This window comes from Equus asinus, chromosome 13 (genome assembly GCF_041296235.1).
Source record: "Equus asinus isolate D_3611 breed Donkey chromosome 13, EquAss-T2T_v2, whole genome shotgun sequence".
Taxonomy (NCBI): Eukaryota; Metazoa; Chordata; class Mammalia; order Perissodactyla; family Equidae; genus Equus; species Equus asinus.
In genome coordinates, this window is record NC_091802.1 from 11,287,889 (window position 1) to 11,314,483 (window position 26,595).

Here is a 26,595-nt window from a genome sequence, read left to right on the forward strand (position 1 = left end):
TCATTGGTCCCTCCACCAGGTCCCCCCAATCAATAAGATTCTTCCTCCCAACCATTCCTGCTCCTCTTTCCGGTGCCCCTCCTGCCGCCCCTAGATGTTCTCCCTCCTTCACCTTCCCCTCCTCCCACTCTCTGGCCACACCAGCGCACCTGTGCCCGCCCCTGACCCACGGCCGGACTATCCTCCCCCAGCCCCAGCCCATTCCCTCCCCGACCTGCCCCCTCCCGCAGCACCGGGCTCCCCGCCCCCTCCAGCCACTGGGAGCACGGGAAGCGGAGCGGGGCGCCTCGCGGCGGCGTGAGCTGGAACGAGCGGCAGAACCAGGCGTCCGGAGCCAAGGGCCCGAGCAGGAGGAGCAGCGCCGGGGGCGCCTTGTGCACGGGCAGCAGCAGCACCGGGCCCACGTCCTCGGGGGACTTCACCTCCCAGTCCTCCTCCCGGGGCGGGGAGCGGGAGAGGGAGAAGGCTCGTGGGGTGGAGTGGGGTAGAAGAGAGGGGCGCCCGGGCCCGCGCGGGCCCTCACCGCGCCCCGATTGAAGCCCTTCCCGAAGTTGTCCAGCAGCAGGGCCGGGCTCTCGCCTGCGGGTCCCACCAGGCTCACTGACACGTTGTCTCAGGTGCCCGAGCCCAGGAAGGAGCCGGTGGCCGCACGCACCTGGTATTCGCCCATGGCCTGCGGTCGATGAGGTCCGGAATGCCGCAGAAGGCGAGGCAGCGACGGGCTGGCTGGAGGACTGAGAGTCGTTGGGGCGGCGGGGCAGCCGGGTCTGGGGAGATCTGTGTGCGCCTGGCTCGGGCTCCCGTGGCCTGTCCCCTCAAGAGGCATCTGTCCCCGGGCGCGGGGCGATCCTGTGCGCCACCCAGCACCGCCCCCTCGGCCCAGGCCCTCGCCCTCAGCCCACAGTCTAACCTCGGCTCCTTTCGCTGTAGCCTTGCTTTACCCCCACCTCTCCAGACCAGGGTCGGCTTTTGGCTCCCGAGACGTTCCCTGTCTACTCTTCCAGGTGACTCCACCCCACTTCTGGTGCCCCGGGAGAGAAGTCTGGGCGCCTCCTCTGCATCTCCCCCAGGTCCACTCCCAGTCCGGGTAAACCGCTCTGAGTAGCGAACACTGAGTCACCGCGTGGCCTCACGCAGCCAGCCCGTCTCTGTCTCCATTTTTGTTCTCTTGCCTCCAGCCCCATCCTCAGCTCTTTCTCAGGTCGGTGGAGGTGGGAGTGGGGACGTGTTGTATTCTCCATCCTCCCTGGGTGGTGAGCAAAGGCATCCCGGAAGTCCAGCATGCATGGCACAAGGGAGCAGGGGGCCACAAAGATGGGGAGGAAGCTGGAAGAGGCCCCAGCAATGAGGGAAGGGACCATGGCTCTAGGCTCTAGTGGGACATAGCTCCCCTCCCTCCAGCCTGTCAAAGTATTATTTTCAAAAATATTAAAAACATGATTCATACAAATTAGAATGAACACAAGTCAAAGATTTAATTCAGCTTAGCAAGGTGGTAGTACTGGTTCCAAGAACAGTTGAGGTGCTGAGGATTTATTTATGGGCAATTTTATAAAGGAATGTTAGGATAGGATTGCTGGGTTAATTACAAAAATAGCTAATGTCCTACAGGGCAATAAACTCTTAACTGTTGGGGTTATCTTTTATTACTGAACAGAAATCATTTGCATCTCTACCAGACACAAGTTACATGAGCTTCACATAGACTGAGGCCTTTATTAATAATAAATAGCAAAATCAAGCAATGGTACTTTCTTCCAGAAAAATTAAATGTCTTTGAAAGGGCAGGCAGTTGTCCTCTTTATCAGTTTTGGATACTTTTCCTTAACAAAGCTGTTCCCTGTGAGTATATCTATCAGGCAATCAAATAGATCTCTTTTTCCCAGGTTTCCTCACTCTCTCTCTCTCTCTCTCATTTGGAAGTCCTCGCTCCCTTACTCCTCGTCATGGCCCTCCTGTACAGTCCAGCTCCTTCTCAAACAACAGGTCGGTGTGCATCTTCCCAAACTTCTTCCCTGGCATTTGTGTTGATTACATACTTAGCTTATTTTTGTACCATAAAAGGCGTCATACCATGCTTATCATTGTGCGACTTGTTTTCCACCTCTACAACAATACATCCTGGATGTTTTTTCCGTGTCAGCATTTATGGATTGACTTTATTACCGGCTATATTATTTTTCATGGTAGGACTGTTTCCCAATTTAACATTTTCTTCCTGAAAGATATTTAAGTTTTTCTTTTTTTCTTGTTTTTTTTTTTTTGTGTGTGAGGAAGATTGGCCCTGAACTAACATCTGTTGCCCATCTTTCTCTTTTTGCTTGAGGAAGATTGTCGCTGAGCAATCTTCCTCTATTTTATGTGGGATGCCACCACAGCGTGGCTTGACAAGCGGTGCCAGGTCTGAGCCTGGGATCTGAACCTGCGAACCCCAGGCTGCCAAAGCCGAGTGCATGAACTTAACCACTACGCCACCGGGCCAGCCCCTGGACATTTAAGTTTTTTAAAGTTTTTTCCTATAAAAATAATATTGCGTAGACCATCATCATAAACATTTCTTTATGCAAATATGGGCGTTTTTAGTAGGATACCTTCTTATAAGTGGTCTGCTGGATTAAATTTTTTCTTTTAGATTTTAAAGTTTGATTGAGGCTTCCAGAGTTCTCCACCAAAGCTACACCATTACACTGTCATGCCAGAGACCGGTTGCTTTACACCCCTGACAACTCTCAATACACTTCCCTAACAACCAGTGAAGTTAACTATCTTTTCACATGTCTGTTAGATGTTTAGGTTTATTTTATGAACCGCCTTTTGTGAATTTCCTGTTATATTATTTGCTCTCTTTTTTGCTGGGTTATTAATTTGTAGACACTTTTTATATATTTCAGGTATTTTCTATTTGTTACAAATAGTTGCTCCCACTGGTTACTTGCCTTTAATTTTTATGTCTGGCACCCCTTGCCTCTGCGTTGTCTTCATTAACTCAGTTCCATGCTAATGTCTGAGTCTTGCATCTCTGTTTCTATCCCTTTTGCTGCTACCTAGCCACACCTTTATCCTTCTTTCCTGGTGAGTGATTCCACCCTGTCCTGGAACACTGGGCAGGAAGTGGCAGCAGATAAGCTGGGCTTCTGCCCCACTTCTGGGACCTTCCACCCCACACTTTTTCCTCTTTTCTCCTTCCATGACTCCTTCATTCCATAACTGAAAGACTTGGGATGGTGGAGGCAGGAGTCCAGGGTAGTGAAGAGGGAACTTGTCCTCCCCCTCTGCCAGGAAGCCGAACTGGGGCGGGGGTCTGCAAAGCATGACTGTAGGGCCTGGATGCCCAACGCCTCATCCATGATGAAGTCCCCACCCTAGGCTGAGGGGACCACCACTCTGAAGAGTTAACTGGATATCCCCTAGAGGTGACTTACCTGTAACAACCTTCTCTTCTGATGGCTGGTCAGCCGAGAGCCCAAGGACTCGGCGTGTGTGTGTGTGCGTATGAGAGAGAGACACAGACGGACAGAGACAGATGGAGAGACAGAGAAAGAGAGAGAGACAGAGGGGCTCCCAGGACCTGGGCAGTGGAGGTGGTGGTGGCTTCTCCAAGGAGGGTTGGAGACTGACTGCTTAGATTCTTACTGCTGAGCTGCCTTGGGGTCTCTAGTTTCTCCTGGAGATGATAGTTGATCCCAGAAGACATACATTGAAGCAAGTACCAGTTTGTTGACTGGGGCACAACGTCCCCTCAACTTGCTAGTTCATCCATCCATCCATCCAATCATTCTTCCTTTTGTCCATCATTAAACAAACATTGTTGAGTATTTCTTATGTGTCAGCACAGTGCTGGGCACCATGCATATAAAGTTGAATGAGACCCAGCTTCTGCCTTCAAGAAACTCATGGTCTAGTTGGGGAGACATACAGGTAAGTGAAAAAGGGCATAGAAGGGTTTTAGAAATCATTCGTTTATTAATTCCTTCATTCAACACCTACTTACTGAGCACCTGCAATATGCCAGACACTGTGGTGGGCAGTTATGAACCCTGTTCTCATGAGCTCTCGAGTCTAGTGATAGAGGGAAGGACGGGTCTCATGTCTTCTGGAACATGCCTCCAAGGTAGCCTCAATGGCAAGAGAAGGATGGAGGAGGCACACCAGCTCTTAACTGCCTCATCTTGGAAATGACATACATCACTTCCTCTCACAATCTATTGGCCAGAATTGGTCACATGGTTTCAACCTAACTGAAAGGTAGACTGGGATATGTTGAGAAGTACCTGGGATATTTGGTGAGCACAAACTCTTTCTGCCACAGCAACCAATGGTTTCTGCCACTCCAAGTTAAGGCAAACAGACTCTCCCTCATGGAATTTGAATATTGAGGCAAATAATTCAAGGACAAAAAGTGGTAGGAGCTTTGTCATTCCCATGGCAGCGCCTGAGGAGGATGTCCATTGGTTCCTGTGCCCAAAGCCGCCCAGGTTTCCAGTCCTTCCTGAGAACTGTGTTTAACTCTTACTGGTTTTAACTCTTTCTCCGATCCCCCAAGGCACTCAGCTTCTTTTCCAGAAACTCTTTTATTGCTTGAGTTAGCAGGAATTGTTCCCTGTTGCTTGAAACCAAAGAAGTTCAACAGCTATATAGCTCTAAATCATTTTTGGTACACTGAACTTTAGTAAAGAATGAACAGTTCAAATGCTGCCTATGGGTCAACACATTTGGAAGCGCTGTTCTATTTATTTCAATGGTCATGTTTGTGCTGTTACTCGAATATATATTGCATTTTGTCCACATTGTTTTATAAAAATTAATGAAACCCAAAAACCAAACCTCCGATACCTGCAATATGAGACAGAGATGGAAATCATTAGGTGAATTCAAAGGGACACATTTTTGGCCTTAATGGATGCTCACTGAGTTGGAATAAGAAAAAAGAAAAACAGAATTAATAGGTATGAAATGTTGCAGTTCCATCATTGAAGATTAATCTAGATGGCAATGTATGACTAATGATAGAATATTTTCTAAGTCTTTGGAAATGGAAGCTGCTTTATAATATGCAAGCCTTTTATCTAACTTTGGGGCAAGTTTTTAAGAAAGCATACATGAGCATTGCCTGCATGCCCCAAGCAGGGTGTCATCCTCCTTCTGCCCTGCTTCCAGTGGCCATTTCTCAATGGGCTGTTCATTTTAAAGCTGGGACAAGAGGTCAGGATCAACTTCTTGGGCAGTTTTTGAACCAGCCATTTCTTGTGCTGCTGAGCAACCTATAGGAGGGCTGCCCTTGGGTCAGGTGACCATTAGGTCCAATCAGCTGTGGTCACTGGGATCAGGGGCAGGATTATGCAACCCTACTCGCCCCACCATAACGCAAGTTAAAGATACAACTGGGGACAAAGTCACAGAACCCTTCAAGGGGGCTGTGGGGTATGCAGGCGCTTTGAGGCTTAGAATCTTCAAAAAGTATGGTGGCGCTGTCCCATGAAATTCTGTTCTCTGTATTTATTTCTGTTTTGTTGTGGGGGGTGAGTTACATGGCATCTGGTTGTCTTAGGAGAGGCATGTGGGGGCTTGTTTTTCTGGGGAGTCCCTTTCTCTGGGACTAGAGCAATGTGGTCAAAGAGTTGTCACGTGAGGCCCTGATCTCCAGATTTAGATGGAGATGCTGCTCTCGATGAGGGGAGGGTCCAGGTAGGTGTAGGGCAGCACCAGGCCCTGGTTCCGCACCCTGATGTCTTGGGAGATCTGGGCCAGGTGGCTCTGGAAGGCAGCGATGCTCTGCCGTGAGGCCTCCTCGGTGAAGTGCTCTTCTGGGTAGGTGCCCAGGGGCCGCTGCGGACCAACCACAAGGTTGAATGAAGGGGCTGCTGAGAAGCTGTCACCTGCCTTAGCCGGCTCTGGCCCCAGCCCTCCACCCTGAGGACCTGAACCAGCCTCTGTCTGAGCCTCATCCATGTCCCCTTCCCCCAACAGTTTCAAAAGGGGCGCCAGCTGGAGCGCGATCATGGGTTGTCTTTGCGGCTAAGGGTGACTGTGGATCATCTCATTTGGCCATTTGACCCTGCTTGTGAGATGTCCAAGGCTCATGTGTCCCCCTGGGAAGGTTCAGTGGGGTGAAGAGACCAGGCTTCTTGATGGCAGAGTAGGGTCTGGGCCAGGGAGGGGAAACAACACTCGTCCCTTACTCTAGAGCTGGCCTCACTCCCAGCCCCACACTTACTTGGTCTCCAGGCTCCTTGCTCAGCAGCCAGAGGGCTATGATGACATCACATGAAGCATTGACCGGTGGGAGGGTGGCTATGAACCCCTCCAGGCTTGCCTGGCCTTTGGAGGTGGGTGGTGGCAGCTGCATGCTGGGCGGCAGGTTGGGCATCCAGGCACAGTAGTCAAACTGAAGGCCAAGAGGGCAGAGTGAGGCCTAGAAGCCCGGCCCCTCCATCCCACCACCCCCCAGTGCTGACCCTTCTCACCTGCCCACTACCAACGGCAGAGTGCTTGGCTGAGCAGTTGAATATCACCATGGTGACATACTGCACCAGGGCTTCCCGGGTCTCCAATGAGGAAGGAAGACCTGCAGGGAGAGTTGCACTGAGGCTGGGGCCACAAGGGTCCTGAGGACCGTGCTGCAGAGGCCTGAGGGTGGGGCTCAAGGGCTGAGGTCCCTGTACCTGAGCTCTCCCGGCCTAGGAAGCCCTTGGAGAAGATCTCCCACACCCAGGCCTGGAGTTCACTGTCATCGCGAACGGACACATCGCTCGGGTAGTAGATGCCAATTATTTCGGAGACAAAGCTGCAAGGTGCACCATGTTTGGGTTCAGTCCTAGCCTTCAATTCGATGTGCTCTGAGGAGCGCCCCTGCCCAGTCTTGTTAATGTTCAGTTTTCCTTGTCAAGAGCCTCTTTGGGCCCTCCCTCTCCTTCCCAGCCTTCCTGCTTCCCTCAAGCCCCCAGCTCTCTGGGGATGGCCCCCTTACTGCTCCACTGCACCCCAGATCTGCATCCCATCATCCCGGTAGTAGTAGCCAGGGATGTCTTCAACTCCTCGGGCACGGATATCCTCAGGCAGACATAGGACGGAATAGTTCAGCTGTTCCATGCTCCTCTGTATCAACTCGGAGAAGCCTCTGAGGCCAAGGCCTGTGGACTGGGAGATGGGACTTCTGGGTACCAAAGCCCTTGCCCCAGAAGCAGGAGGTAGTTCTGGTAGGGGAGACAGGGCCACTCCCAACCCAGGACCCCAGATTCTTCAAACTGAAGGAATGTGCCACCCCTACCCTCCCAAAGGCAGTGCTTACCCTGTCCACCACCCGCTTAGGGGTGATAAGCAGCTCGCGGGCCAGCGTGTTGATATGCAGGGTGTACCGTGTGTGCGGGACCAGCAGCTGTAAGGGCCAGAGAAGGCAGGGTCCAGTGAAGCCTCAGTGTTTCTGGCCCCAGACCTCCCCCTACCGAGGCACCCAGTCTTGTAAATCACTTGTGGAAAGAGATGACAGGGACAAGAGGGACAGCCCAGGACAGGGATGAGGGCTCCAGGTGCAGTGACGGGACTGGCCTCCACCAGCATCTTGTTCTGTGATCTCAGGTATTATGCATTCCTCTCTCTGGGCATCAGATCATTGGGCAAGTGAGGGGGCTGAGCTGGATGAGCACTATGAGCCCCTCAGCTCTGGCATCCAGTGATTTCCCAACCCCTGGGAAGGCAAAGAACCATGAAAACCAGGGCCTGGCAATGTAAAATCATCCCCCAGAGCCCACCTCTGAGGGTCAGGCCCAGGAGGCTGCCGGTGGTCAGAAAGAATCAGCTTGGATTAAAGAGGATAGAGGGGGGCCTGCATCTAGGACCCAGGAGACTGTCGAAGCAAGAACTGAGCAGCCACCCACCCTGTGTGTGGGAAATCCTGCCTTTCACAGAGGAGATGCGTCAGGTCCCTGGGCGAAATGAAGCTGGGCCATCTGAAGGCTTTGCAGAGCCCACTTTAGAGACATGGGTCTCCTTCCCAGGGCTCCCCCACCCCTGCTGCTATCTGCAGAAAACCTGTTGGTCCCTCAAAGCCATGTTCACACTTTGACATCCACCAGCCCCAGGTCTCTCCTTTCCTAGGAGTTGGGCTTCTGTAATGGCTGTTGGCTGTTGGTCTGATCTCCCCTAAGAAGGGAACCTCTCTGGGGCACAGCCTGGTCTTACATGTGGTACCTTCCTCGCTGCAGTCCCTATTCACCTCACCCCAGCTCAGGGCCTGCTGGAAAGCAGGCTCTCAGGGGAGCTGTGCAGGGAGATGTGGCTGAAGCTGGACTGTGGCTCTGCACCCCAGCCTGAAAGGATAGGGCCATGTGGGGACAGGCTGCCTTGAAGAGCCACCCCAAGGGGTAGGCCAAGTTTCAGGGACCTGAAGGCTTGGGGCACAGTCTGAGCCGCCTTGCTGACCTTGAAGAGTGGGTGGCAGCGGGGCAGCTGGCGCAGTGTAGCCAGAACGAAGACCTCAGACAGTAGGTGTGTTTGCAACAGGTGCGTGAGGGCCTCATGGACAGAGAAGTCAGCATTGCGCACCCAGGTCTTGGCCAGCAGCCAGTCCCACTTGTCATCACTGGGCAGGAAGATGGGGCTGTTGGGCCCGGGGGTCTGGCTGAGCTGTAGGAGAGGCCATTGGGGAGAGAGGAGGCCATGAGGGGTCTGTCGACCAATCAGTCGGACCCCTCCCCACCCCTGCCCCGCCCCCTGGCCAGCTACTGACCTGGATGGCGAGGGGCAGCAGGGGCCCATGTCCTGGGCACTGGTATAGCAGGGTCATTGGGGCTGCAGAGAACTGAGGTCTCCCATTAATGACATTGGTACGGACACCAGAGAGGATGCCATGATCCACTAGGAACAGGGAGCCCCTCTGCAGGAGAGAGAAGGGGAGCTGGGGCTGCCACCTGGCTTTCTAAAGGATGGAGGGGGTGGAGCAGGGAGAAGACTTAGGGCTGGGAAAGGAGTGAGTGCGGTGGAGGGTGTTTTGCAGGCAGCACACAGTAGGTCCTTAATGAATGTGAGTGCTGCCCCTCTCCAGTGGGGTGGGCCTGAAGGCACTGTGATGGTGCAGAGCCTGGACCTCAGCATCCCTCACCTCCAGCTCAGCCTGAAGACTGGTCCCAGGGCCCAGCACTGGAGCCACCATGGCATCAGTGACAGGGAAATTCTCTGGGAGGCGGCGACAACGGTGGATCAGGACAGGGTTGAGGCCATTCAGGAACTGGGAGGCAAAGAAGGCGTCTTCCTGCCAGTGCTCAAAAACATACTCTGTAGGGGGAAAGGGGAGATGGGGACTGGGTCACCCCAGCCCCAGAGGTCTCCCCGAGCTTCATGGTGGAGTTACTCTTGGGTCATCCTAGGCTCCCTTCTCTTCTCACTCTGTATCTTTCTCAAGGTGACCTCCTCTCGTTCCTTGGCTTCAGTCACTGCCCATTCACCAAACAGCAAATCTTAGTCCCCAGTCCACCTGTTCCACTGTCTACCTGAAATCCCAACCCCAGGACTCACCAGCCTCAAATGCAGCATATCTGAGACTGAACGTGGGTTCCTCCTCCAGCCCGGCCCCTCCCATTGCCTGGCATCCTGGGAAATGGCACCTCCATCCACCTGGCTGCTGTGGGAGAGCCTGGGGACCTCGCTTCCTCTTCTCATCACATCCCACTGATTCTCCATCCTGAGGACAGGTCCACCTGTCCACTCCATCTCTGCTGTCACTGCTTTGCTGAGGCCACCATCCTCTTCTGACCACGACCAGAGCCTCATAACTGGTCCTCCTGCTTCCACTCTTGTCCCCTAACAACCACCATCCACAGAGCACATATGGCCATGTTACTCCCTGGCTGACAGCCAGTTGAAGCTTCTTGCTGCACTTAGGAAAGGCTCAAGTTCCTGCCAGGGCCTACACAGTCCTGCACGACCCAAGTCCCCTCTACCTCCCCTGCTGTGTCTCTTATCTTCCTTCCGTGACTCAATATCCATTGGCCACAGCAGATGCTTTCTTTCCCCCAAAGGTCTCCGATCCTTCCATCTTCAGGGCCTTCACAGGCACTATCCCCCGAGCCTGAAATGCTCTCTGTCCCCACACCCTATTCTTGGCACTGTTAACACCTACTCAACTTTGAGGTCTCAGCGTAAAAGTCACCTCCTTGGGAGAGGACCCCACCCTCCTCCACCCCTGGACTAGGGCAGGTGCCCCTTTACACTCTCACTGGAGCTGATGCGCAGGTTTCACAAGTGAAACTTGTTACTTTGGTTTTGAGCCTAATGTCCACTCGCCTGCTCTACTGTGAGCCCTGCGGGGACAAGGACTGTGTCCACAGTCCTAACCCAGGGTCTGATGTGTAGTAAGCCAACAAACATCGGTTAGATTAAAAGGCATTTGAAAGTGAGGGATGCCCCCAGTTCACATCCTCCTTTGTATCTGTGGAGAACGTAAGGTCTGGCAAGGGACAGGGTCCTGCCCGGGGCCACACAGTGAATTGGTGCTTGGTTTTCTGAGACTCCTAGCAGCCATGAGTGCTGATGCCTCAGGAAAGAGGTCAGAAGCCCTGGCCCAAGCTCCTCACCAGTGGCTGGGGTCTTCTGGAAGTTTAACACCATTTCCATCTCACTCAGACTCCTCCAGGACCCCTTGCGGTCCAGCAGCCCCTTGATTTTCAGCTGTGCAAACCTGCCAGAGGATGTGAAAGGGGGGGAAGGGGGAAGAGGCCCTGGGAGACCCTCCCCTGTCAGCTAGCTTTATCCCTCCTGGGATCTTGAACCAACCTCCAGGTCCTGAAGCAGCCACTGTCCCTGAGGTAGCCACTGCCCTCTAAGAATTGGTGGTGAGCAGAGGCCATACCCTGGGTAGGCTGTCTGACCTATATCCCTCGTGGTGGGGGAGCTGAGTAGGGAAGAGCAGAAGGTAGGGGTCCTAGGGTATCTGAGGCCCAGGGGCAGGACAGGGTGGGTGTCCTCACGCAGACTGTGCTCGCAGGTATAAGTTGGTGCTCTTGACTACAGAGTATTTGGTGTTGAGGTCCAGGTCTTTCACGGTTTCCATGTCCAAGCAGTGAGGCCAGCCTGGCTGGTAAGTCTTCCAGCTGGAGGGAGGAGCAAGAAGGTGGTCAGCAAGAAGCCTCAGGGAGCCCCTTGACTAGGGCAGAGGTAGTGGCAGTTCCCTTGGAGGTCCTGGTCAGAGGCAGCCCCCCTTCTACAAGCAGGGGCCTTCATGGGCTCTGTCCTTCCTCTCCACCCACAAGGCTGCAAGGGAGCTGCCATGTTCCCGCAGCAAGACTTCTCCCCTGGTCACAGTTGACTGGTGCAAGGTTGGGCACCTGACCACAGCTGGGCCTTCCCAGGGAACTGGTGATTGGGGCTGAGTCAGAGAGGCCATCTCTCTCTGGATATCTGGATTATAACATGTAAACACAGAGACTGTTAGTGATGGCCGTGTTCCACCGTGTGGACTGGGAGCCAAAGAAAGCTGTTCTGCAGAGAGAGAGAGAGAGAAAAGTGAAGCAGGAGAGAGAAGCATCTAGGGGACCCCAGAGACAGGGAGAGTGTCACTTTGGCTTCTGGCCTGTGAGATCTGGCTACACTTCCAGCCCTTCCTTCTGTGAAACCCTCTGTGTCCTGTAGACACATTCCTTTTGTTCCTGTCTGCTAGCTGGAGTCTGTCTTTGTTCTTGCGACCACACAACTCCTGACTAACACAGCTGCGTCTCGCAGAGGGGAGGCTGTTGGGAAGCAGAGGGTGCAGGAGGCTTTAGTTGCCTTTGGCAGGCATCCCACTTGCTGGGGGAGCCCACCAATTTACTTTGCCCTGGCCTAAGGCATCTCTGAGTCTCACTATCAAGCAGGCAATACAGCCTGAAGACCTTTGAGTGAATTGGTAAAATCAGGTCCCTCTGAAGCTGAAGACCCCCAGCCAGTCCTCCTCTCATTCATTCTTTGGTTCACTCAAATCGCCTTTGGGTCTGAACTTTCAACTTCAAACGACAAATTTGCAATTAAAGCACACTGCCACCAGGTGGTGGCCAAACCCTGTTTCTCAAACTTTAATGTACAAAAGATTCACCTAGGCCTAGCCATCTTGGTAAAATGCAGATTCTGATTTAGTAGGTCTAGGGTGGGTGGGCCCAAGAGCCTGCATTTCTAACAAGTGCCCAGGTGATGCTGACACTGTGGATCTGAGGCCTCACTTAAACTATCAAGGGCCTCGACAGTTGCAACAGGGGTAACTGAGAGACATTATGAACAACAGTAACAGAATACATTTGCGCAGGCTTTGGCAGTTGTCTAGCTGCATTCTTAATGCAAATTTTCTCATTTGTTCTTCCTAATAACACATATCAGACTGGTATTCTTAGTATCTTTTGCAGAAGAAAATAGGATCAAAGAGGTTAAATGAGGGGCTGGCTCAGTGGCATAGTGGTTAAGTTTGCATGTCCTGCTTTGGCAGCCTGGGGTTCGCGGGTTCAGATCTCGGGTGCCAACCTACACACCACTCATCAAGCCATGCTGTGGTGGCGTCCCACATACAAAATAGTGGAAGATTGGCACAGATGTTAGCTCAGCAACAATCTTCCTCACCAAAAAAAAAGAAAAAAAGGGAAAAAAAGTCAAATGATTGCCTAAGATTTCACAGCTCCTTTCAGCAGATTGGCCCTGGGTCTCCTGACTCCTGTGTCTTTGTTTTGACAAGAAAGGAAGAAAGGCCACGCCATGGACACAGTAGACCTCCATATCTGTTCCTTCATCAGGGGCTATTGCTGGCAGATTTGGTGCAATGGTGTTCTTGGGGATATAATTCACAACAGGTGGAATCACCAGGAACCACACGAGCCTGCAGCTGCTGTGTCCCCAGAGAACTGGAGCAGCGGCCTGTAGCCCAAGCTTTAGACAGCAGCAAAGTTGGCCAGACCACGATCTTTTGAAAATCTGCATCTGAGTGCAGTTCCTGGCTTTCTGCTTCAGGAATCCCCACCAGCGGCCTCAGCTCCTCTGCAGTCTCCATCCACCGCCAGAGTGGCCTTTCACACCCAGCTCTCCCTGCTGACCTCCAACAACACTGAGCCCAGAGCAGAGAAACAGCCCCCAGCTCACCCCTTGCCCTCCCTGGAGGATGAGTTTCTTGAGGTTTGAGGTGGTATATTTGCAGATCTGCCCACATTTCCGGGAGGACACAACAACTGATGTGTGAAAAAGGCCCAAGGCAAAGAAGACACCAGCAGGCACCAGTCATCTGAAAGCCTCATTAAAACAATACTGCTCGCTCTCTCCCTTTGTGGTTTGATGACTTTCTTTAGGAATACTTATATTCCTTGCTGTTTATCTTTTGTGTATTTATTACAGGTTTTTGCTTTGTGGTTACCATGAGGCCTACATATAACAATTTATATCTATTTTAAAATTTTTTAAATGGCACTCATTAAAGACTGAAATAGTCAAAATTTGAGATACTGTTACATATTCAGTACTCTAAAAGTTCATGGACAACAATGAATTAAAAGGCACTTTAAAAAATCTAGGTTTTCACTACCACTTGAAAAAAACACTTAATGGTAGTAGTTTCTAAAAGCCGTCCCAGGTGATAAGGAACAGTTAGTGTTGGCACCAGAGGACCCTATCTGCATATGGTGGGTGAAAGAATCAGTCCACAGCACATATTTTGACCAGGGCTGCCTTGTACTCTTGCTCTCTACAAAAGAAGAAGAAAGGAGCAGAGAGGAACTACAAAAACAGCCCGTAAACAATTAACAAAATCCCAATAAGCACATACCTATCAATAATTTCTTTAAATGTAAATGAACCAAATTCTCCAATCAAAAGACATAGAGTTGCTGAATGTATTAAAAAAAAATCCATTTATATGCTGCTTACAGGAGACTCATTCTAGATGTAAAGACACACACAGACTGAAAGTGAAGGGGTGGAAAAAGATATTCCATGCAAATGAAAACCAAAATAAATCTGGAGTAGCTATACTTATATCAGACAAAATAGACATTAAAACAAAGACTGTAATAAGAGACAAAGATGGGTATTATATAATGATAAAGGGGCCAATCCAATAAGAAAATATAATATTTATAAATATTTAAGCACCCAACACAGGAGCACCTAAATATCTAGAGAAAATATTAACAGACCTAAAGGCAGAAATAGACAGCAAAATAATAATAGTAGGGTATTTTAATACCCCACTTCCATCAATGGATAGGTCATACGGACAGAAAATCAGTAAGGAAACATCAGCCTTAAACAACATGTTAGACCAGACGGACTTTATAGATATTTAGAGAACATTCCATCCAAAAGCAACAGAATACACATTCTTCTCAAGTGCACATGGAACATTTTCAAGGATAGATCATTTGTTAAACCACAAAACAAGTTGTAATAAATTTACCAGGATTGAAATCACATCAAGCATCTTTTCCAAACACAATGGTATGAAACTAGAAATTAATTACATGAAGAAGACGGAAAACGCAGAAATATATGAAGATTAAACAACATGATAATGAACTACCAATGGATCAAAGAAGAAATCAGGGGCCGGCCCTGTAGCTGAGTGGTTAGGTTCACGTGCTCTGCTTCGGCAGCCCAGGGTTTTGCAGGTTTGGATCTTGGGCATGGACATGGCACCACTCGTCAGGCCACGCTGAGGTGGCATCTCACATGCCACAACTAGAAGGACCCACAACTAAAAAATTATATACACAACTGTGTACTGGGAGGATTTGGGGAGAAAAAGCAGAAAAAGAAAAAAAACAAAAGATCGGCAAGAGTTGTTAGCTCAGGTGACAATCTAAAATTTAAAAAAAAAGCTTTTGTACAGTAAAGGAAACCATCAACAAAATGAAAAGGTAAACCATTGAATGGGAGAAAATATCTGCAAATCATATATCTGATAAGGGGCTAATATCCAAAATATATAAAGAACTCATACAACTAGACGAAAAAGAAAACAACCCAATTTTTAAAAATGGGCAGAAGATCTAAACAGACATTTTTCTAAAGAAGATACACAAATGGACAACAGGTACATGAAAAGATGCTCAACATCATTAAATCATCAGGGAAATGAAATCAAAACCACAGTGAGATATCACCTCACACCTGTTAGAAAGTCTATTATCAAAAAGATAAAACATAACAAGTGTTGGCAAGCATTCTGAGAAAAGGCAACCCTCACGCACTGTTGGTAGGAACATAAAATTGGTGCAGCCATGATGGAAAATAGCATGGAGGTTCCTCAAAAAATTAAAACTAGATCTACCATATGATCCAGCAATTCCACTTCTGGGTATTATCTGAAAAAAATGGAAACTAACTTGAAAAAATATATGTACCACCATGTTCGTTGCAGCATTGTTCACAATAGCCAAGATATGGAAGCAACTTAAGTGTCCATCAGCGGATGAATGGATAGAGAAACTGTAGTATATATATACAAGGGAATATTATTCAGCCATAAAAAAGAACAAAATCTTGCCATTTGTGACAACATGGATGGACCCTCGAGGGCATTATGCTAAGTAAAATAAGTCAGGCAGAGAAAAATCCTATACACTCTCTCTCATATGTGGAATCTAAAACCACAACAGCAACAGCAACAAAACAAGCTCACGGATACAGAGAAAAGATTGGTGGTTGCTAGAGGCAGAGGTTGGGGGGTGAGAGAAACGGGTGAAGGGGGTCAACAGGTAAAAAGAAAAAAAAAAGACAATAACAAAGAAATTATGGTGACCAAAAAAAAAATCCTTAGCTTTCCTTCAGTTGTGCAAACACCCTACAGGGTGTGTAACCTAAGATCTGAGTCAAAGGACTCCCCATTTAAACAGGGCCTCTCTACACATGCTAATCTGCACTATAGCTTTGGAGAGGGCAAACTAGGTCAGAAAAACACCCCACATTTGTAAAAAACAAAACAAAACAAAAACCAACATTGCTGCCCCCCACCTTCAATATTTGATTCAGTAGGTCTGAGAATTTGCATTTCTAACAAGTTCCCAGGTGATAGTTTCAGGTCTTATGTTCAGAGAGCACAAAGCAGAGACTTTAGTCAGCATCATCACCAGGGACACCAGGCCGACCTTGGTGGGCGACGGCCCCACCCACCCACATACAGTAGACCCCTCCTCACCGGTACATCTCCTGCCTGGCCTGCAGCTCCTCCCGGCGCTGTTGCTGGAGCTTGGGGTGGTGGTCTGCCCAGGAGACCTTCGCTGTGGGAGGAGGGGAGTGAGTGAGGAAGGCAGAGAAACTCCCCCAACCTCTGGCCCCAGCCACTTTCCCCTCCACTCGAGCCACCACCTACCAGGTCCCCTCCCCCAGTAAGTACAGTTTCTCCCATACGCGGCTGCTACCTCCCCCTCGCCACAGCCTCACTAGCCCCTCATCTTCTGCCCCTTCTCTAGTGGCTACACTGGCTCACCTCTCCACTTCCCTTGCCCTTCACCCCCAATATCAGCCCCCCTCTCACTCCATGCCCTTTCCCCAGCCCCAGCCCATCCCCTCTCGCACCTGCCCCCTCCCGCAGCACCAGGCTCCCCGCCCCCTCCAGCCACTGGTAGGCCGGGAAGCGGAGCGGGGAGCCCCGCGGCGGCGTGAGCTGGAACGAGCGGCAGAACCAGGCGTCCGGAGCCAAGGGCCCGAGCAGGAGGAGCAGCGCCGGGGGCGCCTTGTGCACGCGCAGCAGCAGCACCGGGCCCACGTCCTGGGGGGACTTCACCTCGAAGTCCTCCTCCTGGGGAGGGGGACGGTAGGTTTACTATCTGAGAGGACCGTTCCTCCTCCTCCCTCCTCTGCCCCTACCCCTGCGCCCCATACACTCACAGCGCCCACAGTGAACTCTTTGCCGAGATGGTCCAGAGGCAGTCGGGGAGTCTCTCCCTGGGTCCCCACGATGGTAATAGACATTTTGTCCCAAGTGCCAGCCCCGAAGGCCTCCCCAGTGGACACCCTCACCCTGTACTTGGCCATGATGCCACCCAGAGTCTGTCTCTCTGCTGCTGGCCCTACTGAAGAACGGGTGGCTCATCCTGAGAGATATACCCTGTGCCCCACCCGGCTCTAGTTAGGAGGGTGTGGTTATTACCTGAACTCCCATGGGGCCCCATTGTTGCCCCAAAAAGCAGGCCCAGGCACAACCAACTGACTGAAGTTGGCTTTTAAGATGAAACCCACTGTCATCCTCAAGGTAAACTATGGCCCAGGGCAATGTGGATCCAGACTAGAAGGGAGTTAGGACTGAACTACTCAAGAGACTGGGGAGGTTGAGTTAATTAGGGCTCTTGTTTGTAAGTAACAGATACCCACAAGAGACAACTTGAGCAAAAAGGAGGACTTGTTATAAGAACGCAAGGCCAGGAATACAACTGGGCCTCAGGGACAGAGTAGTGGCCAGGACGGGAGCATTGTAGGAACTCAGGAAATCCTCTCTCTCTGCCTCTCTTCTCTGCACGTCTGTTTTATCTCCTTTCTCTCTGTCTCTGTGTCTCTGTCTGTCTGTCTCTCTCCCTCCACCAGTTCTGTTTCCCGGTCCACATGGTAGATGGCTGCCGCACAGTTCGTTCTATGTCTACGAGAGTAGACAGGTTTTGGAGTGTCTAGGTTCAAATTCCAAAGGGTTCTCGTTGACCCAGCCTGGACCAGGGACCCAACTCTGGTCCAATTATTTCTGTCCAGGAGGAAAAGTCACACAAAATGCCAGGTTGCCTGTGTCCACTGCAGCCATGTTGGTGACATTAATGAGCTATGGGGGTAGTGTGGATTTTCCACAAGTGTGCGGGGAGATCACTTCTGGTATCGACTGAGGGAATATCCCTACACTTTATGTCAGTGTCGCAATCCAATGTACACATCAGGATAGATGCGGAGAGGGCTGATGGCCACTCTGAGTTTATTATAACTGGCATTTCAATATATACATAGCTTACAGCTGTTAAACATACACAGGTGTTCTGGATGAAATAATTAGCGAATACCAAGAATTCTTAGTGATTTCTCAAGGAGCCCTCCCTCGGCGTCTGTTTTGATATTATCATGTTGTTGCTGTGCTCGTATATTTTTATCTCGGAGCAGGCAAGGTCTCTTAGGCAATGGCCCCTCCTGCTCCTGATATTGATATCGTTTCTCCATCTGTGCCCCCTGCCCCCCCCAAGCAAGCTTTTTCCAGTGATTAACCCTTCCTGTGTCAGAGGCAGCTACATTTCCCCGCTTTTTGTTTTTTAAAGCAAGGAAGGCGTCATGTTGTGCTGAGGCCAAAAGGCCCATCATAACCAATACTTGCTCTTGTTGACTTTGTTGTTTTTTCAGGGAGCACAGCAGACGTAAAACATAAACTATTAACATGGATAATATCAAAATCACACCAGCATTAACAAATATGCGTAAATAGAGGTCCGAGAACCAATTGGAGGGCTCTAGTCAGTGTAACCCATTTTCAATGTCTTGAAATATTTGTTGAGAGAACACCTTATTTACTTCTTGTAACTGCCTCTCTAACCGAGCTTGTAGCCCAGTGATGTCATTGGCCAGGGAGGTATTAAATGCCCCCTGTAAATGTTTTTTTCATTCTTGCCAAGGTGTCAGCGAGCTATTATACGGTAGGAGGGTAACGCATTGCATGGTAAATTGCCAATCACATTTTAGTTTCATACGCATATTTAATGCACTTTACTGCTCTCCCAGCCACTCTACTGCTGCCTCTAATGCCTGCAATCGTGACATTTACCAAGACGGACTCCACCTTATGGGCTGTTTGAAAACTGTTAACCAAGGCAGTAGTAGCTGTAGCGGCTGATGCAATGATAATCACCGCGGACACAATGAACGTGATTAGTGTAGCCAAAAACCGCTTAGGGCGTAATTTTCTCATGGACTCAAGGAGGATATGTAGAGCATGCTCTTCGGAGCATGTCCGATTTAGAGAAACAGGTAACTAAATATGTGCTCTTCTTTTTAACACCATTACATATATCACATTCAATGAGGTTACATTATAATGTGTTAAACAATCAGAATACCAATATGGGGGAGAAATATTAACCACATACATACCAGAAGATTCTTGGATAGCAGGGACACTGTTTCCCCATAATAACACATAAGGATGGGTGGTACAAATCATTACGGTATCAGAAACATTTTTGACCAATGTTAGTAAATAATTGCCAGTTTCATTCCCATACTTGCCATGGGACAATTGTGATATAAAAGGCAACCCGATCCTCCATATTCCTTTGTGAGGGGGCTGCACACTGTCTCATTGTAAGATAGTTGTAAAAGGGGTCCAGATAGGCTCTGTTCGCTTCATGTTATAGGTTTCTGACTTGATCTGTTGAAGGCCCAAGTATGATTGTCACTCAAAAGATGTCCATGAGGTCCCTAATCCAGCACGTTGGCCCCAAAGATGTTGCCCCGCCTTGGATATGCTGTATGGCAAGGGGACCACTGTACTGAGTAATGTTTGTAACACCAATCAGTTTTTGGATGGCAAATTGGGATGGAAGGAACTTGTGTGACATGACTTTTGTCTTCGTAAGATGTTGATATAGCAGTAATGTATGTCAGATTGGCTGCCTGTCGTCCTTTCTTAGGTTGGTAATACAAATACATTTGTTCCTGAAAGGTGACACATGTTGTGCTTTTGTTTTAATAAACCATACAAAAAGGTGAATTGTTAGCATACATCACCAGAGGTCCTTCTTCCTTTTGGTGCAGGCCTGTATGTTGTTGTCAGGGTACCCCGGTTCCTCCTGTCCAATCAGAATCGTTAGAGGACAAAGGGGGATTGGCATGCCACCAAGTAACCGGAGTAAAGAGAGGAGGATTAGGAATAAAGGCCCAACATGTGAGATTCTCATGTTCTGAAATCACCTCAACATGCATTAGAGAAGAAAAGAGGAAAAAGAAAAAAACTGATTTACTTATCCGTTTGTCCATTTTCTGGTAATTCCAGAGCAGGCCGTGCGCGTTTTGATGGAATGCACTCAATGCCTTTATCTGTCAAAACACAAAGAGCTCCTCTCTTCCCACATTTAACCATAAAAGGGCCCTCCCAGATATCCGTATAAGGACGTTTTAATCCACACTTTGCCAAGATATTGTGTCAAAACAGATGTGTGTAATGCTGGCCTTTGTTGGGCCATATGGTTCTGAGTTTGACCCATATATCTTTCTGCAGCTGATGTGCCATCCTCTGCTAGATTGAAAAAATTTAAAGTAAATAAGGCGTGATTGAGAATACCTTGCAGATCATTCTTATAATACTCATTTCCCCCTTTCATTTTTTGTAAAGCATCCTTTAGCGTTCTATGACATCGCTCAATAATAGCTTGTCCCGTAGAATTATAGGGGATGCCAGTTTTATGGATAATATTCCAATTTGCACAAAATTGGCGGAAAATTTGCACTGAGAACTCAGGACCATTATCAGTTTTAATGCATGTAGGAGACCTCACGAAAGCAAATATAGCAAGCCAACGACGAATGACTTGTTTAGTGCTATTTTTTGTATGTGCCGATGCGAAAAGAAATCGAGAGTGAGTGTCAACAGAAGCGATAATATACTTGAAACGTCCAAAAGGCGAAAATATTGTTGTGTTCGTTTGCCAAAGATCATTGCTGTATAGTCCATGAGGGTTAACCCCATCAGCAGCGAAGGGAGAGGTGGCTAGGGAAGATTGTTGACAGCCTGGGCAACCAGCAACTATTTGTGCAGCCTGTCGTTTTGTTAAGTGAAAGTGCAAGCACAGGGCTGGAGCATTGCAATGATGTAAGGCGTGAAACGAAAGTGCTGCTGTAAACGCAGGACAGTCAAGTCAAACATTGGCTACAACAGAATCAACAATAGCATTTCCTTGAGATAAAGGACCAGGAAGAGGAGTGTGAGAGCGTATGTGTGCAATAAAGCAGGAGTGAGTACGCTGGGACAATAATTACTTGATTTTCAGAAAATGAGTGAAAATATCTTGTGTGGTTTGATGAAAGTTTAAAACAGAGGGCAAAAGCGGGACAGCATTAGCTACATAAGCAGAATCCATAAGAATATTCAAAGGAACAGAAGGAAAGGTGCACAGCTGCCAATTCTGCAATTTGAGTAGTTGAATGTCCGTGAGAGACTTTGGTCTGCCAGTCACTATTAGCAAACCAAGCTATACTGGCTTTTCTGGTTTTTCCGGAGCTGTCAGTGAACAAGTTAAGGCATCAGGAATAGGTTGCGAAGAGAGAACCGAGGAGATGATCAAACTGAGAAGATGTGCAAGGTAAAAAAATGGTCTGAGGGTCAGCGCCTCGCAATTGTAAACACCGTAAACGTCCCCTTTGAATAACCTCTGCTATTCCATCAAAATATGTATAGAGTACCTTAGCTGGTGTGTGGGGCAAGTATATCCACTCCAAGCATTTTATAACCTTGCCCGCTTTTTGAAAGACGATAACAGTAGGACTCTTAGGTGTGTTTATCACATAAAGGCATAAGGGAATTTTCTGGATCAAAGCAATTTAAAAATTGGGAGGCTAGAGCCTTGTTTACTAGGCTTAGTTCTCGTTTTGCCTCAGGGATAAGAGTGTGTGTAGCAGAGAGGGAAGAGTCACCATGTATCAAGGAAAACAAGTGACTCAGAGAATGTGTCGGGATGCCAAGAAAAGGATGTATCCAATTGATATTTCCTGAAAGCTGTTGCAATGTAACTAATGTTAAAGTATTGGGTATGGAAATAGAGGGAATGCATGGCTTTGCCAGGTGTCTATCAATCATCAATCCTAGAAATTTCCAGGGGGAGGTAAACTGTACCCTATCTTGAGCCTTAAGCAGGCCTTTGCCTTTTAGAAATTCAATTAATTGTTGGTATGCTGTTAATGAAAAATTTTTAGTTGGTGCTGCTAATAAAATATCATCCATATAATGGTAAAGTTGTATAGTAGGGTATTTGCCTCGAAAAGTTAATAACACATCTCCTACTAATTGTTGGCATATGGTAGGACTGTTTTTCATGCCCTGAGGCAAGACCTTCCACTGATATCTCTGGGGGACCTCTTGATTGTTATATACTGGGACAGTGAATGCGAGCTTTTCCCTATCAGCGGAGCACAAAGGTAGAGAAAAGAAACAGTCTCTAATGTCAGTAACAACAATTTGCCAATTCTCAGGTAGTAAAGAAGGGTTTGGCACTCCCTTCTGTGAAGCCCCCATAGGTTGCATGACAGCATTAACTGCCCTTAAGTCCTGGAGTAATCTCCATTTTTCAGATTTCTTCTTTATCACAAATACTGGGGTGTTTGAGGGTACGATATGGCCTAATTTTAGTTGCTCCTGTGCTAGCATCTTTAAAGCCTATAATTTTTCTTTTGGAAGGGGTCACTGATCTGTCCATACAGGCGTGGTAGTTTTCCATTGAATAGGTATGGGAGGAATGTTAATAACATCAGCGGCCCCTGGGAAAAAGGCTTAACGAACGTTTAGAGATAGTTTCCATTGAGAAAGCAAATCTCACCCCTGTCGACGAAAATAATCCATAACCAATCTACAAATGAAAATTTGGGTGAGTTTATTCTGAGCTTAAATCTGAGGATTATAACCCGGGACAGTCTTTCCACAAAGGAACAGAGCACTCCAAAGAAGTGGGGGTATACAGGGTGGTTATATACCCTCAAAGAGTATGTTTCACATATGATTGAAATGTCCCTTTTACAATAGTCAGGAGGCTGCTCTATCCGTACAGCCATTGATGGAAACGGCAGATAGGTCTGCTGTCTCAGTGAACCCCGCAGGCTGGCAGGTCTGTTGCCTCGAGCTGGGTGGTCATGGATGAGCGCTACAATCAGTTCCCAGACTAAAGAAAGATGCTTAATCTTTAAGGAGATGCCAACATTGGGAGGGGGAGGGAAGTTGCACCTTTATCTCAAAATGTCTAAGCAGATATACAATGCATGCTCAATGGCCACAGTCAGGCCCTTTTGGAAAAAAAAAGTCAGGCAGAATTAGGTTTATACCAAATGGCTTCCTCATATACTCCAATATATCCTATTGCTTGCCATTTTTATTTGTCACCCCCATAGGGAGTATGGAGTTGGAAGAACGTAGGGTGTAATTAAGGCAATTCTGTTTTCAGGTCCTCTGACTTTGAGTACGTGATCACTCCCCTCGGGTGTCATAAGCCCCCCTACACCTTGTACAGATGCAGAGGTTTGCTTTTTAGGCCAATGGGGAGGCCAAGTGGGCGAGGCTATGAAGCACCGTCGCCAGTGTGGCCGAAGCCACTGGCCCCCCTCTTGGCAGTGGAGCTCCCCAAACTTCATTTTTCGGGGCACTGGGGAGTGTGCCCCATTTCGAGTTTCCCGACGCCAAATTATGGTTGGTTAGATTACCATCTACATTAATTTTAGAGCAATGTTGATTCGCCCAATGGAATCCCCTTCAGCACCAAGGACATGGTTTAGAAGGCGGCTTTTTAATATCGGCTGGCCCTCCTTTACCAGGGATATCTTTTGGACCGGACTTGCACTGTTTTGCATGGTGTCCAGGTCTTCCGCACTTAAAACAGGCATTATCAAAAAGCACCTTTGGGCAGCTGCGAAAACGCTGCTGCCATTACTTTGGCCACATGACTATGAGTTCCTACTTCCTGACACGCTGGCAGCATATCCCCTAAAGTGTGAGTTCGCCCTTTAAGGTGAGACATAGCAGACTGGCAATCAGCATTAGCATTTTCAAAAGCTATTTTCAACAGGATAATTTGAGCTGCTTCAGGATGAGCTATTTGTCTCTCAATTGCCTGCTGGAGACGGTCAATAAATTCTATGTATGGCTCGTTTGGCCCTTGTTGGACATTCACAAAGGAATTGGGGGCTTTGTCTGCCCCTGAAGGGGGAGTTGCCTTCCAGGCTGCTAATGCCACCTCTGAACATTGTCTATGCAACATTCCATTTGCCTCAGCCTGTGCTTGAGGCGTCGCATATTGGCCGACCCCCTGTAGCATGTCGGCACTGATTGGGAGAGGGGGGTTTAAAGATAGATTATCCATAGATCGGGATACAGATATCTCCTTATACTCAGACCTGAAAAGAGTATATTCAGCATGCGACAAATGAGTCTTTGCGAGCAAAAGCCAATCACAGGGTAGCATATGGTAACTGGCTCCTAGCGCCCTATCATCCCAACAGTGAAAGGTGACTGCACTCCATTCTCTCTAATGCTCTTTTTCAGCTCCTTAAACACCCCGAAAAGAAGGGATTCATGTTCTCTTCACCCATGATTGACCATCACGGGGAAGGCACAGGAAAAAACATCAGGATCTCCATGATTTAATCCTTCCCGAAGGCAATTATGAACAACACTATACTGCCTGGAATCAACATACGCGGCTGGTGGAGTACAAGGAGGAGCAGTAGGCAAGACAGGAGGGTTCTTGAAGGCGAAACGCCTCTCTAAAAGAGGGGGGAATGGTAAATCATCATCGTCTGAGGACGTTTGTTCAAAATTTGTCTGAGACTTACTAATGGCCTTTTTAAAAGAGTCTCTTGGCGGCGAGCAAGGTGGAGGAGGCAGTGGTGGCGCCTCCTCAGCTTTGCCTGAAGGGCGCTCCTGTGAACGAGGCCGAGTTTTCCTCATCCCATAGATCCCACAAAGGGAACAGCGCAGTACGTACTGTTCCCAAAGTCATTAAGATATGTACGTCCTTTAAAGATTTTAAAAGGCCATGCTCAAAGTGAGACTTTAGTGCCTTGCCAGCCCTTTCCCACAACTCAATGTCCAAGATGCCATCCTCAGGGAACCAGGGGCAATGTGTAGATATTGCAATATCCTCTGTAACTCGGCAGGAGAAATCGAAACTGAAATCAAGGCGTGAGCAGGGGACAAGTAAGGTATTAATATCAACTGAGCTATCCTCGTAAAAGCTTCTATCACATAATAACCAGATAAACGGACCATGATTTTTATTTCACCTTGATAGTCAGCATCAATTACCCCGGGAATGATGTTTAAGCCCTTCAAAGCTGAACTAGAGCGTCCCATTAATAACCCAAAATATCCTGATTGTAAAGGTCCCCATACATTGGTAGGAACAAGAAAGGTTTTGTCAGCACAATCTATGACGACTGTCTCTGAAGCCATGAGATCCACTCCGGCACTTCCTGATGAGGCCGCCACTAAATCATTCACATAGAGTCGGCCTGCTGATTGAGAGCTCCCCAAATTTGATTTATCGGGGCACTGGGGAGCGTGCCCCATTTCGAGTTTCCCGACGCCAAGTCACGGTTGATTAGAGATATTGCCAGCAATATCCTCTGTAACTCGGCGGGAGAAACCGAAACTGAAATCGCGTTCAGCAGCCGCTGAAGTGTCTTAAAGTATAATTTCTGCTGAGTCACCAATTGTTGGCCCATCATTCTCACAGCGGACCGCCGAAAGGCGATTGAAATTCCCCCATATCGTTACTCACCAATAATGCCGCCGATCTTGGATCATGTCGGGGTCACCATATGTCGGTGTCGCAATCCAAGGTACACATCAGGATAGATGCGGAGAGGGCTGATGGCCACTCTGAGTTTATTATAACCGGCGTTTCAATATATACATAGCTTACAGCTGTTAAACATACACAGGTGTTCTGGATGAAATAATTAGCGAATACCAAGAATTCTTAGTGATTTCTCAAGGAGCCCTCCCTCGGCGTCTGTTTTGATATTATCATGTTATTGCTGTGCTCGTATATTTTTATCTCGGAGCAGGCAAGGTCTCTTAGGCAATGGCCCCTCCTGCTCCCGATATCGATATATCGTTTCTCCATCTGTGCCCCCGGGTGGGCGATGCCTGTCTTAGGTAGCCTCCCCCTGGAGGTCTTACCCGTCATTGGCTAACCGGCCTTCTCACCTCCGGGTCACAGTTTGTTGGCAAGCTTTTTCCAGTGATTATTAACCCTTCCTGTGTCAGAGGTGGCTATACTTTAAACAGTAGATACTTATTTGGGTAATTAAAACTGCAATTCTGGAGACACAGATTTAGGCAGAAACCCAAAATGTGTTCTGAGGAAGACAGAGGAGGCAAGGGTTTATAATGGCAAAAAGAGAGAAATCACACAGGTTGTTGTGCAAAATTTGTGATTGGTGCTGGCCCGATCCATTGGGTGATTCTTCTGCTTTGTGTGGCACAGACAAAGATACTTGGTGGTATTCAGGACAGATAGGCTGGAATCCTAGGATTAAGAAGTCTTTATTCACATGTCTGGCAACTTGAAGTGGATGGCTGGAAGGCTGGAGGCAGCTGAGACAGTCAACAGATGCCCTTGCACACGGCCTCTACAGCATGGTGGTCTCAGGGTAGTCAGACTTCCTAACATGGCAGTTCAGGGTCCCAGAAGCTTCAACAGAGCTTCTTTTTTTTTTTTAAAGATTTTATTTATTTCCTTTTTCTCCCCAAATCCCCGCTGTACATAGTTGTATATTCTTAGTTGTGGGTCCTTCTAGTTGTGGTATGTGGGATGCTGCCTCAGCATGGTCTGATGAGCAGTGCCATGTCCACGCCCAGCACCATGCCCAGGATTTGAACCAGCAAAACCCTGGATCGCTGAGGCAGAGAGCACGAACTTAACCACTCAG

General features: G+C 48.6%; 1 protein-coding gene across 4 annotated transcripts; it reads right to left on the bottom strand.

Annotated features, from left to right (window-relative positions):
* Positions 1–4,559: 4,559 nt before the first annotated feature.
* Positions 4,560–25,579, bottom strand: ALOX15B (arachidonate 15-lipoxygenase type B). Of its 4 annotated transcripts, XM_044745567.2 has the most exons (15): positions 16,828–17,025; positions 16,516–16,738; positions 16,136–16,217; positions 10,962–11,084; positions 10,569–10,672; positions 9,610–9,795; positions 9,098–9,270; positions 8,726–8,872; positions 8,419–8,622; positions 7,289–7,375; positions 6,968–7,137; positions 6,663–6,784; positions 6,465–6,565; positions 6,215–6,385; positions 4,560–5,826 (listed from the first exon to the last, which is right to left on the bottom strand). In XM_044745567.2, the coding sequence occupies exons 1-15, from the start codon at positions 16,972–16,974 to the stop codon at positions 5,647–5,649; spliced, it is 2,220 nt and encodes a 739-aa protein (XP_044601502.2). In that variant the 5' UTR covers positions 16,975–17,025; the 3' UTR covers positions 4,560–5,646. The 4 variants fall into 4 exon arrangements, with proteins under 4 accessions (XP_044601502.2, XP_070338478.1, XP_014717062.3 ...); XM_070482377.1 differs by lacking the exons at positions 16,516–16,738; positions 16,828–17,025 and adding an exon at positions 25,440–25,579; XM_014861576.3 differs by lacking the exon at positions 9,610–9,795.
* Between the last annotated feature and the right edge of the window lie 1,016 nt (positions 25,580–26,595).

Excerpts from the sequence above, each read along its gene's own strand:
- ALOX15B (XM_044745567.2), bottom strand. The coding sequence starts at position 16,974 with ATGGCCAAGTACAGGGTGAGGGTGTCCACTGGGGAGGCCTTCGGGGCT. Across the intron at positions 16,739-16,827 it reads AAGAGTTCACTGTGGGCGCT|GAGGAGGACTTCGAGGTGAA; the intron begins GTGAGTGTATGG and ends CCCCCTCCCCAG. Across the intron at positions 6,566-6,662 it reads CCTAGGCCGGGAGAGCTCAG|GTCTTCCTTCCTCATTGGAG; the intron begins GTACAGGGACCT and ends CTCTCCCTGCAG.